This window comes from Morchella importuna (assembly GCF_003444635.1).
Source record: "Morchella importuna strain M04M26 chromosome Unknown Morimp01GS020, whole genome shotgun sequence".
Taxonomy (NCBI): domain Eukaryota; kingdom Fungi; phylum Ascomycota; class Pezizomycetes; order Pezizales; family Morchellaceae; genus Morchella; species Morchella importuna.
Genome location: NW_025763417.1, coordinates 851050 through 866226, shown reverse-complemented (window position 1 = coordinate 866226; position 15177 = coordinate 851050). Strand labels below are relative to the sequence as shown.

At 48.5% G+C, this 15177-nt stretch overlaps 1 protein-coding gene across 1 annotated transcript; it reads right to left on the bottom strand.

Moving 5' to 3' along the window:
* Positions 1–13688: 13688 nt before the first annotated feature.
* LAJ45_06863 (uncharacterized protein) lies at positions 13689–14378 on the bottom strand (the record flags this gene model as incomplete). The annotated part of the gene is made up of 1 exon (XM_046116424.1): positions 13689–14378. One exon carries the CDS (start codon positions 14376–14378, stop codon positions 13689–13691), a length of 690 nt encoding a protein of 229 aa, XP_045970627.1.
* Between the last annotated feature and the right edge of the window lie 799 nt (positions 14379–15177).

The window sequence follows — 15177 nt, the reverse complement described above, 5'->3', positions numbered from 1 at the left end:
AACATCAAGCACCCCGGACCCTAAGAACTCGGTAAAAATCGCAAAAGAAGAAATCCACCCAAAGATAGACTCAAATACGTAGGAGTCTGGCTGGACTCAACGCTCTCCTTCCGACCCCACACATCGAAGAAACCATCGCCAAAGGCCTCATAGCCCTAGGCAGAATCAGAAACATCGCCTACCTCCCAGGATCAACACAAAATCCATCCACCACCTCATCGTCCAAGGTTTCCTCCCCACCATCCTATGGGGATCGGAGGCATGGTGGACAGGAAGCCGACCACATCCTCCGATCATTATCCCCCCTCTACAACGAAGCCGCCAGGATTATAACAGGCCTACCCGCTGGACAAAACCGAAAAACTACTGAAAGAAGCAGCACTTCCCCCACTCGAACACTCCTCAAACAAATCGCGGAAGTACGGGACGCGCATCCTCTGCCACCCTGCGGACCACCCACTCAACGAAGGACTCATCCAACTCCTCCCACCAGAATAAAAAACATTAAAGGCACAGGCCTACATCGGATTGCATCACTCATGCTACCCTTTCAGGAACCAGGTAACCACAGAGAAAGATGGATACAAAACGATACCCTCACCAAACGCATGATAGAAGAATGGAACTCCATCCCACTCATCAACTACCACGAACCAGGAACCCTAAAAATCCCACCAAAGCGAGCAAAACTCCTCCGATCCAAAGCAAAACTCATCCACCGCATACGATGTCAAGTCACTAGGATAGACAGATATGCAGCATTTACGGAACCTGAACCCTGCCAATGCGGCTCGGAACAATCCTCCAAACATACCATGATCGACTGCCCACGATGGACACAACTACGAAGGCCACTTATGGACAAAATCCCGGGGCCGCCCACTTGGGAAAACTGGCTATTCACCAACCTCAACGTAGACCTGATTCTACAGTTTGCAACAAAAACCAACCTACTCGACTGGTACGAAATGGACGAGGAGGACCTGGAGGAATGATGATCGGTTTCTTTGGTTTTCTCCTTTCTTTTCTGTACCTTCTTCTAAATTTCTTTCATCGTTTCCTTTGTTTCTCTCTTATGTTTGGCGGAGGGTCCGGCGTGCGATAAGTCCTGTACTTCAAAGCAATATAAAAATCCAATCCAATCCTGTATCTACTCGCGCCCGACCGCGCGGGAGACGGGACCCCTCCCGTTTCGACATCCTGATTCTCGAATTGCTTCAGGCCCTGAGCGAGACGTCCCCCTATCTACCGAGTTGAAGCCTTTCAATAGGAGCCGTCCTTCTTCTCACTCCCTCCTCAAACTCGTCGGCGCCCCCGATCGCGACACCCAAACGACCAGCCCTCAAGGCTACCCCTCTCTACGTCGTATCGGCACCCTGTCAATAGTCTGGAGGTCAGCGCAGACTCATTGCCAAAGCCTACGATAACCCACGGTGTTAGCGACCTTACGGTCGCGAAACATTCGTTCCTTACCTTACGCGAGGTCCCTTCGTTGGGCCTTACCCCGCTTTACGGCCCTAGCCAGGCAACCCATTTTAACCGAGTCGGCTTCCCCGCTCACCCAACCCTACCGGCCCGGTACCACAACCGAGGCCACCCCATCAAGACACGGTCGGCACCCACGATTGCGACCACCCCATACACTACGGAAATCGAGTTCGAAGGTCACCACTGAAAAGACCACCAACAGGTAGCGGCTCACGCTCACCCCATCTACACTTGGCCTCTGTGCCATTCCTACCTTAACCCCCTGCTGCCTGACGAGCAGACTCCCAGGGACCCCATCGACACCCCCCTCCCTATGCTTTCGCACCTGATGCTTCGGCGGTCTCTCGCCTCGCCTTCGTGCAGTACTTCCTATATGGCTTTGGTAATGATCCTGGTTTATGGTGAACGGGTATATAGACGATTGACTTTATGTTGTTTGACGGAGAAGCTCTTGGGATTTCATTTCTACTGTAGCGTTGTTACTTTGTTCGTCGCTTAGTTTCTGTTCAGCTACACCATGTCGCGCGATGTTTGTACGTACTTTTCCTTTGTCTTTGGCGGTAGTGTAGGCGTGCGATAAGCCTTTGGCTTCTAAGCAATATAAAATCCAATCCAATCCTGTATCTACCCCAACGAATACTACTTTTGTTCTACGCCTCGTCCTAGGTTCAATTAGTTGTCAAACTAGATAGAGCCCCTCCATAGCCCATAGTCCTGAATACCTATTGCCACGTCCTCGCCTCGGTTGTATTCCTTGGCACCATAGTCCCTACGTCCATAGACCACCGTTACACCAGGTTCCGTCCTTTATCGCCAACCAATACAACACTATAGCCTACAATGTCGGAACACGTTCCTATCGATTACCAACAACTAAGCGACACCCTTCAAATCTTCTTCCAAGAACATCCACAGGTCGATAACACTGTCGGGATAGAAGCTTACGCACTTCTTCAAAGGGCCCAACGTGGTCTCGCTCAGTATGCAACGGACTTACAAGAGGTGGAGAGGGAGGCTGGAAATGCAAGGGAGATGTTCGAACGAGACCTTGCTGCTGCTCGAACCCAACGGGTCGCTGTCGAAGTAGTTGCCCCTGATGAAGAACCGATTGGTGGTGATGATGCCCCACCCGCGCCCCCAATACCACCCGTTGTGGCTACTACTCAGCGGTCGGAAAAGCTCCCAGATCCCGAGGTGTTTAAGGGAGAGCGCGATCGAGAAAGATTACACCTATTCAAACAACAGTTGAGGATTAAACTATTGGGAAATGCCGACCGCTTTCCCACACTACAGTCCAAGTTATCCTACGTATTCAGTCGACTGGAGGGTGTTGCCGCTAATCAGTTCTTACAATATGTCGGAGAAGAAGGCATCGCTTTGCCTTCCATGTTGCGGTTTTATGAAATCTTAGATACTGCGTTCGGGGACCCTGATCGAATGCGCACAGCTAGAAGGAATCTCAGGAACATCCGCCAGCGAAATCGAACCTTTGCTGACTACTTCGCCGAATTTCAACGGTACGCTGCTGAATCAGGAATGGATGAAGTCTCTCGGATTGAGGCTTTGATGGAGGGCATTAACGCGGAACTCGATGAATCGATGATACACCATGAAACTCCTGCGACAGTAGATGCCTGCGCGACACTTTTGCAACGGTTAGATAATCGACGACGAGCGGCAGAGGCTAAGCGAGGAAGTAAAAAGCCTTGGAATGCTACTGCTGCTCCGACCCCTCGTCCCCCACCAGCGAATCCTGTTCCTACCCCTCGCGCTGCCGCCCCAGCTGTCAATGCACCTACTCCTGAGAATCATCCCTCGTTTCGCCCGGGAGGTGATGTACCAATGGATCTGTCCGGGGGACGTCGTCGCCCCACCCCTACTGAAAGAAATGCCCGCTTAGCCAAGGGCCGATGTTTCTATTGCGGAGGAGTCGGACATATGGTTAGAGATTGCCCCCAAGCAAGGGCAACTGGAAATCAACCAAGGAGACCGGTGATGAGAGGAGCAGCATTGAGGGTAGAGGAAAATGATGGAAGCGATAACGAGTCGGCAAAAGATTTGTCCCTGCACTAAGTGGCTTAGCCCAGGGACCATTTAAGGATTTTTCTGAAATGCATATTTCTGGTTTTTCGGTATCAGAGGAGGAAATGGATGGGAACCAACTTGTAGTAACTTGTTCTATTTCACAGAATAAAAATACTTTCGTACCCACCTACGCCCTTATTGATACCGGAGCCTCAGGATATGCTTTCATCGATGAATCTTTTGTACGCCACAACAATCTCACCATGACCCCACTTAAAATACCACGCCACGTAGATGTTATAGACGGCAGACCTATCAAATCAGGAAAGATTACTCATATTGTTGATGTCTCGCTAGACATTCATGGCCATCGAGAGACTGCATCATGTTTTGTGACAAAGTTGGGACACTATCCGATTGTGATGGGGATATCTTGGATGCGACGCCATGATGTTACAATTCGACCAAAGGAAAATTTGCTTATCTTCGACTCTCAAAGCTGCTGTCAACATTGTTCGCTTAGTGGAACTGCAATTACGGTTCATGGTATATCCATTCCCCTACCTGAAACTCATACCGTTACCGTCTCAGCGACCGAAAAACCTACCATCGATATTAAACAACTAATACCGAAGGAGTTCCACCGCCATATCCACATGTTTGAAGAATATGACGCTTCAATACTTCCGCCACATCGACCGTTCCATGATATGAAGATAGTATTAGAAGAAGGCAAACAACCACCATGGGGACCAATATACGCTCTATCCCAAATTGAGTTGAAAGCACTCTGGGATTATCTTCAAGAAAATCTGCCCAAGGGAATTATCCGGCATAGTGAATCGCCAGCAGGAGCACCTATACTATTCGTCAAGAAAGCCGATGGAACTCTTCGTTTATGTGTCGACTATCGAGACCTCAATGCAATTACGATTAAGAATCGTTACCCATTGCCGTTATTAAAGGAAACTTTGGCCAAATTGTCGAAAGCAAAATATTATACCAAGTTAGATTTGCGCTGGGGATATAACCAAATCAGGATAGCGGAAGGAGACGAATGGAAAACGGCATTCCGGACTCGATATGGACACTTTGAATATACGGTAATGCCTTTTGGATGAGCGAATGCTCCGGCTACATTTCAACATTGCATCAATGACATCCTGCGCCCCTATCTCGATCAATTTGTGATGGCCTATTTAGACGATATTCTCATCTATTCCGAATCCCTTGCAGAGCACAAGGACCATATTCAAAAGGTTTTAAAGGTACTTGATGAGAATCATGTCCATCTCAAACCCGAAAAATGTGAATTTATGGTTCAAGAAACGAAATATCTTGGCCTAATCCTCACCCCAAATGGCAACAGAATGGATCCAAAGAAAGTTATTGATGTTCTAGAATGGTCTACACCTACAAATCTTCATGATGTTCAAGTATTTCTGGAATTTGCAAATTTTTATCGACGGTTTATTTTGGGATATTCAAAGATTGTCGCCCCGCTTACAGCCCTAACAAAGAAAAATGTTAAATTCGAATGGACAGATGAAAGGGAGGAAGCATTTCAAACATTGAAAAAGATGTTTACAACAGCGCCCATATTAGTTCATTTCGATCCGAATCGGAAGATTGTGATAGAAACCGATGCATCCGACTATGTTTCAGCAGGAATTCTATCGCAACGTGATGATGAAGGAGTTTTACATCCGGTCGCTTTCTTTTCCAAGAAACACTCCCCTGCGGAATGCAACTATGAAATTTATGACAAGGAACTTCTAGCAATCATACGATGTTTTGAAGAGTGGCGACATCATTTGGAAGGAGCACAATTCCCTATTGAAGTTTTCAGCGACCATCGAAATCTAGAGTATTTTATGACGACAAAATTGCTAAACCGCCGACAAGCTCGTTGGTCTGAATTCCTTTCGCGTTTCGATTTTGTTATACAATTCCAACCAGGAAAACAAGGAGCGAAACCAGATGCATTGACTAGAAGATCAGGTGATCTACCTAAAGAGGGGGATGAACGGCTGACGCACCAGAGCCAAGTGGTTCTGAAGCGAAAAAATTTGGATACAAAGCTAAGTTTGTTCGCGGGTTCTTTATCAAATGAATCCGCTGAAGGAATGTCTACTGTGGAGGAGTTATTTTCAAAAGCTTACCAAGTCGATAGTTTTCCAAACGAAATCCTCGCTATGCTCCGGAACGACGTTCGCCAGTCAAATAAAATTTCACTTGCCGAATGTACTGAAGACAATAACGGCCGATTACTTTATCGAGATGCACTCTATGTACCAAAGGATAATGACCTCCGGCTGAGACTCCTGAAAGAACATCATGACAAACTATCAGCAGGCCATCCGGGTAGAGCAAAGACCTTGGAAGTCTTAAGTCGGGAATACTATTGGCCACAAATGCGAAAAGATGTCGATCGATATGTTAGGAATTGCAATATGTGTGTCCGTAGCAAGGCACCACGTAATGCGCCTTATGGGGTACTCCGTCCCATGCCAATACCCGATGGACCATGGACGGATGTCTCGATGGATTTTGTTACCGACCTTCCGCAGAGTGATGGTTACAATGCGATTCTAGTTGTCGTTGATAGATTAACCAAAATGCGACATCTAATACCAACGACCAAAGAAGTGGACGCGAAGGAAGTAGCAAGGCTATATCTCGATAATGTTTGGAAGCTACATGGACTACCTGATATGGTGGTGTCCGATAGAGGAACACAATTTGTTGCGGAATTTTGGAAGTCGCTTTGCAAACGCCTGGAAATATCTCCACGATTCTCCACCGCATTCCACCCCCAAACTGATGGACAAACTGAAAGGATCAATGCCATAAAGGAACAATACCTCCGAAGCTATGTCTCCTATCAGCAAGATGATTGGGCCCGGCTGTTGGCAATGGCTGAGTTCGCAACAAATAACCATATTTCGGAAACAACAAAAGTCTCTCCTTTCTATGCCAACTCGGGAAGAAACCCCAGAATGACTTTTGGTCCCTTGGAACACGGTAAAACGACAGCGGAAGATCAAGCCAACAACATTGCAAAGGAGATGAAGGACATGGTGGAGTTTCTGAAGAGCGAAATGTTTCGGGCGCAAAGAATACAAGAGGAGTCGGCTAACCTAAATCGTTCTCCTGCCCCTCGTTATCATATAGGAGATAAAGTTTTCTTGTCGACCCGCCATATTCTAACAAAGCGACCCTCCAAGAAGTTTGATTGGAAACGGATTGGTCCTTACAGCATCAAACGAATCGTCAACCCCTATGCTTATGAGCTAGAACTTCCCCGCTCCATGAAGATCCATCCAGTATTCCACGTTTCATTGTTATCACCTGAAGCGGGTAACCCATTACCTGGACAACAACAGTCACCACCACCTCCAGTCGAGATCGAAGGGGAGGAAGAATGGGAAGTCGAGGATATTGTGGACTCTAGGAAACGAAGGGGTGGCTTTGAGTACCTGGTACGATACACTGGATACGATGATGCCTCTTGGCAACCGCTATCGGACCTTGAGCATTCACCTGATATTGTTCGACGGTTCCATGAACGCTATCCACAGAAACCTAAGCCTACCAGGAGGTAGGCCTTAGAGGGGGGCGTAGTCTGTAACGGCAATATTATATTTCGGCTAAGGTGATAGATTGGGTTGTGAAGAGAAGGAATCGCGCAGTTGGACTATGATTTGTAATGGGTTTTCTGTTATGTTCTTTCGGTTTCCGTTACGCAAGATATTGGTCATCAACGGACTAGGAGTTAGATATATAAGGGGGTGTTGTCTCGTGCCTTTTCATGTTTTCCTTCCTTTCCTCTTCTCTTCACGGAACCTCCTGTATCTACTCGCGCCCGACCGCGCGGGAGACGGGACCCCCTCCCGTTTCGACATCCTGATTCTCGAATTGCTTCAGGCCCTGAGCGAGACGTCCCCCTATCTACCGAGTTGAAGCCTTTCAATAGGAGCCGTCCTTCTTCTCACTCCCTCCTCAAACTCGTCGGCGCCCCCGATCGCGACACCCAAACGACCAGCCCTCAAGGCTACCCCTCTCTACGTCGTATCGGCACCCTGTCAATAGTCTGGAGGTCAGCGCAGACTCATTGCCAAAGCCTACGATAACCCACGGTGTTAGCGACCTTACGGTCGCGAAACATTCGTTCCTTACCTTACGCGAGGTCCCTTCGTTGGGCCTTACCCCGCTTTACGGCCCTAGCCAGGCAACCCATTTTAACCGAGTCGGCTTCCCCGCTCACCCAACCCTACCGGCCCGGTACCACAACCGAGGCCACCCCATCAAGACACGGTCGGCACCCACGATTGCGACCACCCCATACACTACGGAAATCGAGTTCGAAGGTCACCACTGAAAAGACCACCAACAGGTAGCGGCTCACGCTCACCCCATCTACACTTGGCCTCTGTGCCATTCCTACCTTAACCCCCTGCTGCCTGACGAGCAGACTCCCAGGGACCCCATCGACACCCCCCTCCCTATGCTTTCGCACCTGATGCTTCGGCGGTCTCTCGCCTCGCCTTCGTGCAGTACTTCCTATATGGCTTTGGTAATGATCCTGGTTTATGGTGAACGGGTATATAGACGATTGACTTTATGTTGTTTGACGGAGAAGCTCTTGGGATTTCATTTCTACTGTAGCGTTGTTACTTTGTTCGTCGCTTAGTTTCTGTTCAGCTACACCATGTCGCGCGATGTTTGTACGTACTTTTCCTTTGTCTTTGGCGGTAGTGTAGGCGTGCGATAAGCCTTTGGCTTCTAAGCAATATAAAATCCAATCCAATCCAATCCTGTATCTACCCCAACGAATACTACTTTTGTTCTACGCCTCGTCCTAGGTTCAATTAGTTGTCAAACTAGATAGAGCCCCTCCATAGCCCATAGTCCTGAATACCTATTGCCACGTCCTCGCCTCGGTTGTATTCCTTGGCACCATAGTCCCTACGTCCATAGACCACCGTTACACATACTGTCCCAATTCCACTGAGATGACAATAAGTGCCATCCAGGGGTCTTTTACCCCAAAAAAGGAATTCGCGAGCCGAACGGAATTATGAAGTTCACAACAAGGAGTTAGGTGCCATTGTGTCATGCTTTAACAAGCGAAGTCACCCAGGAGCAACCTCCAGCCGGAGGGAAAGCCCGGTGGAAAAAAACCAGAACTCAGAACCAGTGGGTAATGGTGGAGGAGATGGAATAGTCCCCCTGGTAGGTGGCGCTCCCAACCCAGGAGAGAACTCAGATAGTTCAGATTCGGAGCCTGAGGATGGAGATAGGAGAGGATGTCGGAGATACCTCAGGAAGATGCTGGAGAAGCAGCAGAGAGAGAGAGCCCTGGCCTCCATAGCCCAGTTCATGAGACCTCCGGCCCCCCCCCTCACACCCCTCCACTGCCTACAGTGGCCGAGAACCAAGGACACCTCCCTCCGGCCAAGTTCAATGGCAAAGCAAACAATGTGCGAACCTTCATCGGGCAATGTGAGAATGTCTTCTCCATTGAGAGCCAGTCCTTTACCTCCGAAGAGGTTAGGATCCGTTATGCTGGTAACCTGATGGAAGGAGATGCACCGGTCAAGTGTTATGAGGCTTACCACAACTCCATTGACCAAGCTTCTGCCAACCAGATAGCTGGGATGTCTGTGGTGTTAGATGAGAGATGGAGGCGGTGGGATTCCTTTGTGGATGCTATCAGAGCAGCCTTTGGCGAAGCCATCTCTAGGGATGATGCGGTAGCCCAATGGAATGGCCTCACCCACACAGCCAAGGGGGGAATAGACTCCTTCCCAAATAGCATTATTCAGCTGATGTGGAAGACTGGCTATGAGGGTCAGTTAGTGAATGATAAGATCCTCAGTTCCCCCCTTCCGGACCTAGGCATGAGCTGTGCCCTCTTTACCCCCGTTGCACCTCTGGGCTTCCTCCAGCCCGGGTTTGCCAAGGGGTTATCCCCGGAATCCCACAGAGGCACTGAAACCGAGACAAGCTCGATGGGCGGCCAACCTTGCGGAGTTTGACTTCAAAGTTGTATACCGCCCTGGAAAACTAAAACGCCAAAGCAGACATCTTGTTGCGGCATTGAGACCACGCCCTTAAAGAGGGGGGTAAGGCTCATCAAGACCCTGAAATTCGCTTGTTTAAGCCAGGACAACTTATAATGGGTTCTGTCCAATACCCGATCGTTATGATCAGCTCAGCATGGGCAAGAGCAGCCCAAGTGTGCAAGACTCACACCGCTGCTCCTGGATGAAATCAGGGCTTGAGCAGCCTTAGATCCAGGGTACCTTTCCTTAAGAAAAGCCATTGAGAACACCTCTGGGAATCTGGTGAACCGAGACCTCACTTTAAAGGACGGAGACGTCTTCTATAAGGAAAAGCGGTACATTCCAAATCATCGAGAACTGGAGCTCAAGATCCTGAGCGCCCTACATGATTCGAAGACTGCTGGTCACTTTGGACAATTCAAAACGGCAGAACGCGTTCAGGCACTCTCCTTTGGCTAAGATGAACAACAACGTGGAAGAATACGTTCGGAGTTGCGATATATGTCAACGCGTTAAGGCCTCAACACACAAGAAGTATGGGACGTTGCAATCTTTAGAGGTCCCCTCTATGCCTTGGAGCTCCATTTCAATGGACTTTATCGTGAGCCTGACTGAATCTGAGGACTATACCCATATCTGGGTTATCGTTGACCGTTTTCACCAAAATGTCCCAATTCATTCCGCTCAAGACCAAAGCAACCATCCAAGAGCTTGCTCAAATCTTCCTGCGGGAGATATGCCGACTGCATGAATTTCCTGAGGAAATTATCTCCGATCGGGACTCTAGATTTGAAACAGATCGTCCTCAAACTGACGGGCAAACTGAGAAGAGTCAACCGAACGCTAGAACAATTTCTCAGAAACTATTGCTTCTATCAGCAGGACCATTGGGCAAGATTACTCCCGCTTGCCGAGTAAGCCTACAACACGGCCACCCAAGAGTCAACCAAAGTATCGCCATTCTACGCGAACTATGGGTTTCAATCAGATTCCATATGGCCCTCACCTAAACGGAAACTAGAAAACTTCGACGCGTCCAGCGCGGCGCAAGCACAGCGGAAGAAATGGTATGATCAGAAACATATGAGTGCTCCAGAACTGAAGGTCAGGGACGAGGTGATGATGGACCGACACAACATCTTAACCAAGCGATCATCAAATAAGCTAGATCACCAAAATCAGGTCCCTTTGAGGTTGTCGGGAAACTTGGCGTCACGTCCTACAGGCCGAAGCTACCCTCTCAGTGGAACATTCATGATATCTTCCATATATCTCTGCTGGACCCTCAACGAGCTATACTGCTTCCACCTCCGGATGAGGTTCAAGGGGAAGGCAGTTACGTTCTCAAGAAAATAGCCGATAGCCAATGACAGCAGGCTGGTCGTGGGAAGAAGTTCGTGCAATATCGGATTACCTGGGAGGGTTATCTCTCAGAAGACTCTTGGGAACCGTACAAATTGTTGTAAGGAATGGCAGACGAGCCACTCCGAGAGTTCCATGCGAAGTATCCCCGAAAATCATGGGACGCATGGTAATACAGGAAAGTGCGGGAAACCGAGACGACGGAGTGTTCTGGGATAAGCGTGGAGAAAACGAGTCTCCCCTTGTTAGGTCACACGTTTCCCTTGAGGTTTCCTTTGTCAATAGAAATGGATGCAAAAAATAGAGTGTAACGGAGCCATTTCAACTGTCTGGTGTATGAGTACACACAGGGCCCGGTTACATGTTGAGAGTTATTGATAGAAGCCAGTTGCACAGTGACATGCAAGTACCGGCAGTGTGGTTAGCTACCAGCTGTCAGAGTAACTACATTCTGAGCGCTAGGAAGAGGATCTATTCATGGGAGCAATGATTGACGAGTCTATGCCTCGCCAATGATTAGAAGGCCAGCCAGAGTGAAGCTCTGAGTGCTCGGCGATCCTCTACATCCTCCGAGCATGATAAGTCCGCCCGTAGTGGCAGGGGCTATGCCTGGGAAAGTCTACAATAATTGAAGACCTCTACAGCAATGGTTAAGCTTACGCCTGAGCGGTAGCTCATTCATGCAGGTCCCGGTTGTGCGACAACCAAGACTGCAGGTGTTACAAAGGCTTTGACTAAGAGTGGTTGCCTTTGGAACAGGAAGCACCCGCTAACACTTATAGGGAAGCAGGGTAGTGGTGGTATTGCTTCCCTTCCACTTGAAGGAATCACCAGAACTTATTAAGGAAGTAGGAGCAGGGAATGGAATCCTTTGGAGTATAAGTACTCAGGATCCTTCTCGCCCAACTATCCGATTTCTTGATTTCCATCTTGCATGGCCACACCTTTCTATCGGATCCTAGCGATACGTGGAAAGGTTGTCCCCGGTACATAGAGTCAGTATGGAATCGTTCTTAGAGCTACATTTTCTTGTATGCGCATAATGTACCATACCAAAAACACTAGGTTGGACTCGGGAAGAGTCTACCGCAGAGGTGGGTAGTGTAACAGAGCAACAGTAGGGCTGTTACAAAAGTACCTGTTCTACCAGTCAAGCCATGCGACCCTAGGGTAATCACCGCTTGTTCTTCATCGACGGGTGAAGACAAGCGCAGATGAGCCCCTACCTCTATTGGTATGGAGGGTAGGGATCCTGGCAAGCAAGAAGTCTTACAAGTCAAGCTAGGCGACTGGACCAAAACTAGAGCAGAAGGACGAGCATGCCAAATAAAAAGAAGGGTAACCCCAAACATAAGTTACCCTATGTAACGGGGGTGCTAGGATGGGCACGACCGTGACTTCGATCAAAAATGGAAAATGGTAAACGGGGAACGATGGGTTATCATTCGGCTCGTTCGATCGAAAGATGGAGTTTATTTGTTTGATCGTATTTATAGTCTAGAAACTTAATAACTTTAAGGGGTCTCCTCGCTAGTCAAGATTCCATGACTCCCCGAGTTCAAAGTGTAGGCAACCGAGTACTTTTATCGAAGTTCCGATCCTTTTTTCCCACTTTTCCTCTCTAGGCCGTCCGTCCCTCCCTAGTCCGGGGATACCGCGACTTTTTTCTATGAGGGGCGAGAGGAGTTGCTGCCTCACCTCGGACGAACTTCCACCCGAGTCAAATCACGCAATCTCTGCCAAGAGCTGGTCGGGATCCTAGGAACTAGCGGAAACAACCGACCAGATAGCAATTGCTTATTAAATTTGTTTTAGAACAGATTTGGTGTTTTGTAAAGCGAGGTTTGCTTTTAGTAGCTTGTGTCGTACTCCTACTCCCCCTCAAAGGTGCACTGGGCTGATATAGGAGGGTTCCGGCGGTTCGACGCTCCGGGGGTTATTTTTGGGGTCTAAAACGTGTTTATTTTGCAGTGTTTCCTCAACTCCGCAATCCGTTCATTCAACCACCCCAAATGGACTGGAGCATCGTCAGGATCCTTTCTGACGTGGTAAAGCATATTTTCCGAGCATCGGTTGCTAAGTTATTGCGCCTCAAAGGTTGACTTTCCAAGGTAGGGTAACTTATGTTTAGGGTTACCCTTCCTTATTTGGCATGCTCCTCCTTCTGCTATAGTTTTGGTCCAGTCGTCTAGCTTGACTTATAAGGCTTCTTGCTCGCCAGGATCCCTACCCTTCATACCAATAGAGGTGGGGGTCATCTGCCCTTATCTTCACCCATCGATGAAGAACAAGCGGTGATTACCCTAGGGTCGTATGGCTTGACTGTGTAACGGGGGTCTATGGGCGTGAGGACTATGGTGCCAAGGAATACAACCGAGGCAAGGACGTAGCAATAGGTATTCAGGACTATGGACTTCGGGACGGCTCTACCTGGTATGACCAACCGGGGGAACCCTATGACGAGGCGTGGGACAAGAGTAGTATTCGTGGAGTAGATACAAGAAGTTCCGTGAAGAGAAAAGGAAAGGAAGGAAAACATGAGAAGGCACGAGACAACACCCCCTTATATACCCAGCCTCTAGTCCGTCGATGACTCATACCTCACGTAACGGAAACCAAAAGCACATAACGGAAAACCTATTACAAATCATAGTTCAACTGCGCTATTCCTTCTCTTCATAACCCAAACTATCACCTTAGCCGAAATATAATATTGCCGTTACAGACTACGCCCCCTTCTAAGGCCTACCTCCTGGTAGGCTTAGGTTTCCGTGGATAGCATTCATGGAACCGTCGAACAATATCAGGTGAATGCGCAAGGTCCGATAGCGGTTGCCAAGAGGCATCTTCGTATCCAGTATATCGTACCAGGTACTCAAAGCCACCCCTTCGTTTCCTAGAGTCCACAATATCCTCGACTTCCCATTCTTCTTCCCCTTCGATCTCGACTGGAGGTGGTGGTGACTGTTGTTGTCCAGGCAATGGATTACCCGCTTCGGGTGATAACAATGAAACTTGGAATACTGGATGGGTCTTCATGGAGCGGGGAAGTTCTAGCTCATAAGCATAGGGGTTGACGATTCGTTTGATGCTGTAAGGACCAATCCGTTTCCAATCAAACTTCTTGGAGGGTCGCTTTGTTAGAATATGGCGGGTTGACAAGAAAACTTTGTCTCCTATACGATAACGAGGGGCAGGAGAACGATTTAGGTTAGCCGACTCCTCTTGTTTCCTTTGCGCCCGAAACATTTCGCTCTTCAGAAACTCCACCATATCCTTCATCTCCTTTGCGATACTATTGGCTTGGTCTTCCGCTGTCGTTTTACCGTGTTCCAAGGGACCAAAAGTCATCCTGGGATTCCTTCCCGAGTTGGCATAGAAAGGAGAGACTTTTGTTGTTTCCGAAGTATGATTATTGGTGGCGAACTCGGCCATTGCCAATAGCCAGACCCAATCATCTTGTTGGTAATAAACATAATTTCTGTAACGGGGGCAGCCTATCTATGTATCGCTAGAATCCAATAGAATAGACGCGGCCGTGCAAGATAGAAATCAGGTGCAGATTTATTCAAAGATACTATCGCTAGAACTCAATAATCTTTAAGGGCTCTGCTACCGATAATGGTCTGCTCGAAGATGAGGATCAGGTCAGTTGGGCGGGAATGATCCTGAGTACTTATACTCCAAAGGATTCTATTCTCTGCTCCTACTTCCTTACTAAGTTCCGGTGCTGCCTCCTAGTGGAAGGGAAGCAATACCATCGCTACCCCGCTTCTCTCTAAGCGTCAGCGAGTGCTTCCGATTCCGAAGGCAACCACCCTTAGTCAAAGCCTTTGTAACACCTGCAGCCTTTGTTGCCACACAACTAGGGGCCTGCATGAATGAGCTGCCGCTCAGGTGTAAGCTTAATCATTGCTGTAGAGCTTCCGCTTATTGTAGACTTCCCAGGCATAGTCTCTTCCACTACTGGCGGACTTCCAATGCTCAGAGGATGTGGAGGATCGCTGAGCACTCAGAGCTTCACTCTGGCTAGCCTTCTAATCATTGGCGAGGCACAAACTCGTCAGTCATTGCTCCCATGAGTAGATCCTCTTCCTAGCGCTCAGAATGTAGTTACTCTGACAGTTGGTAGCTAACCACACTGCCGGTACTTGCATGTCACTGTGCAACTGGCTTCTAACAATAACTCTCAGCATGTAACCGGGCCCTGTGTGTACTCATACACCAGACAGTT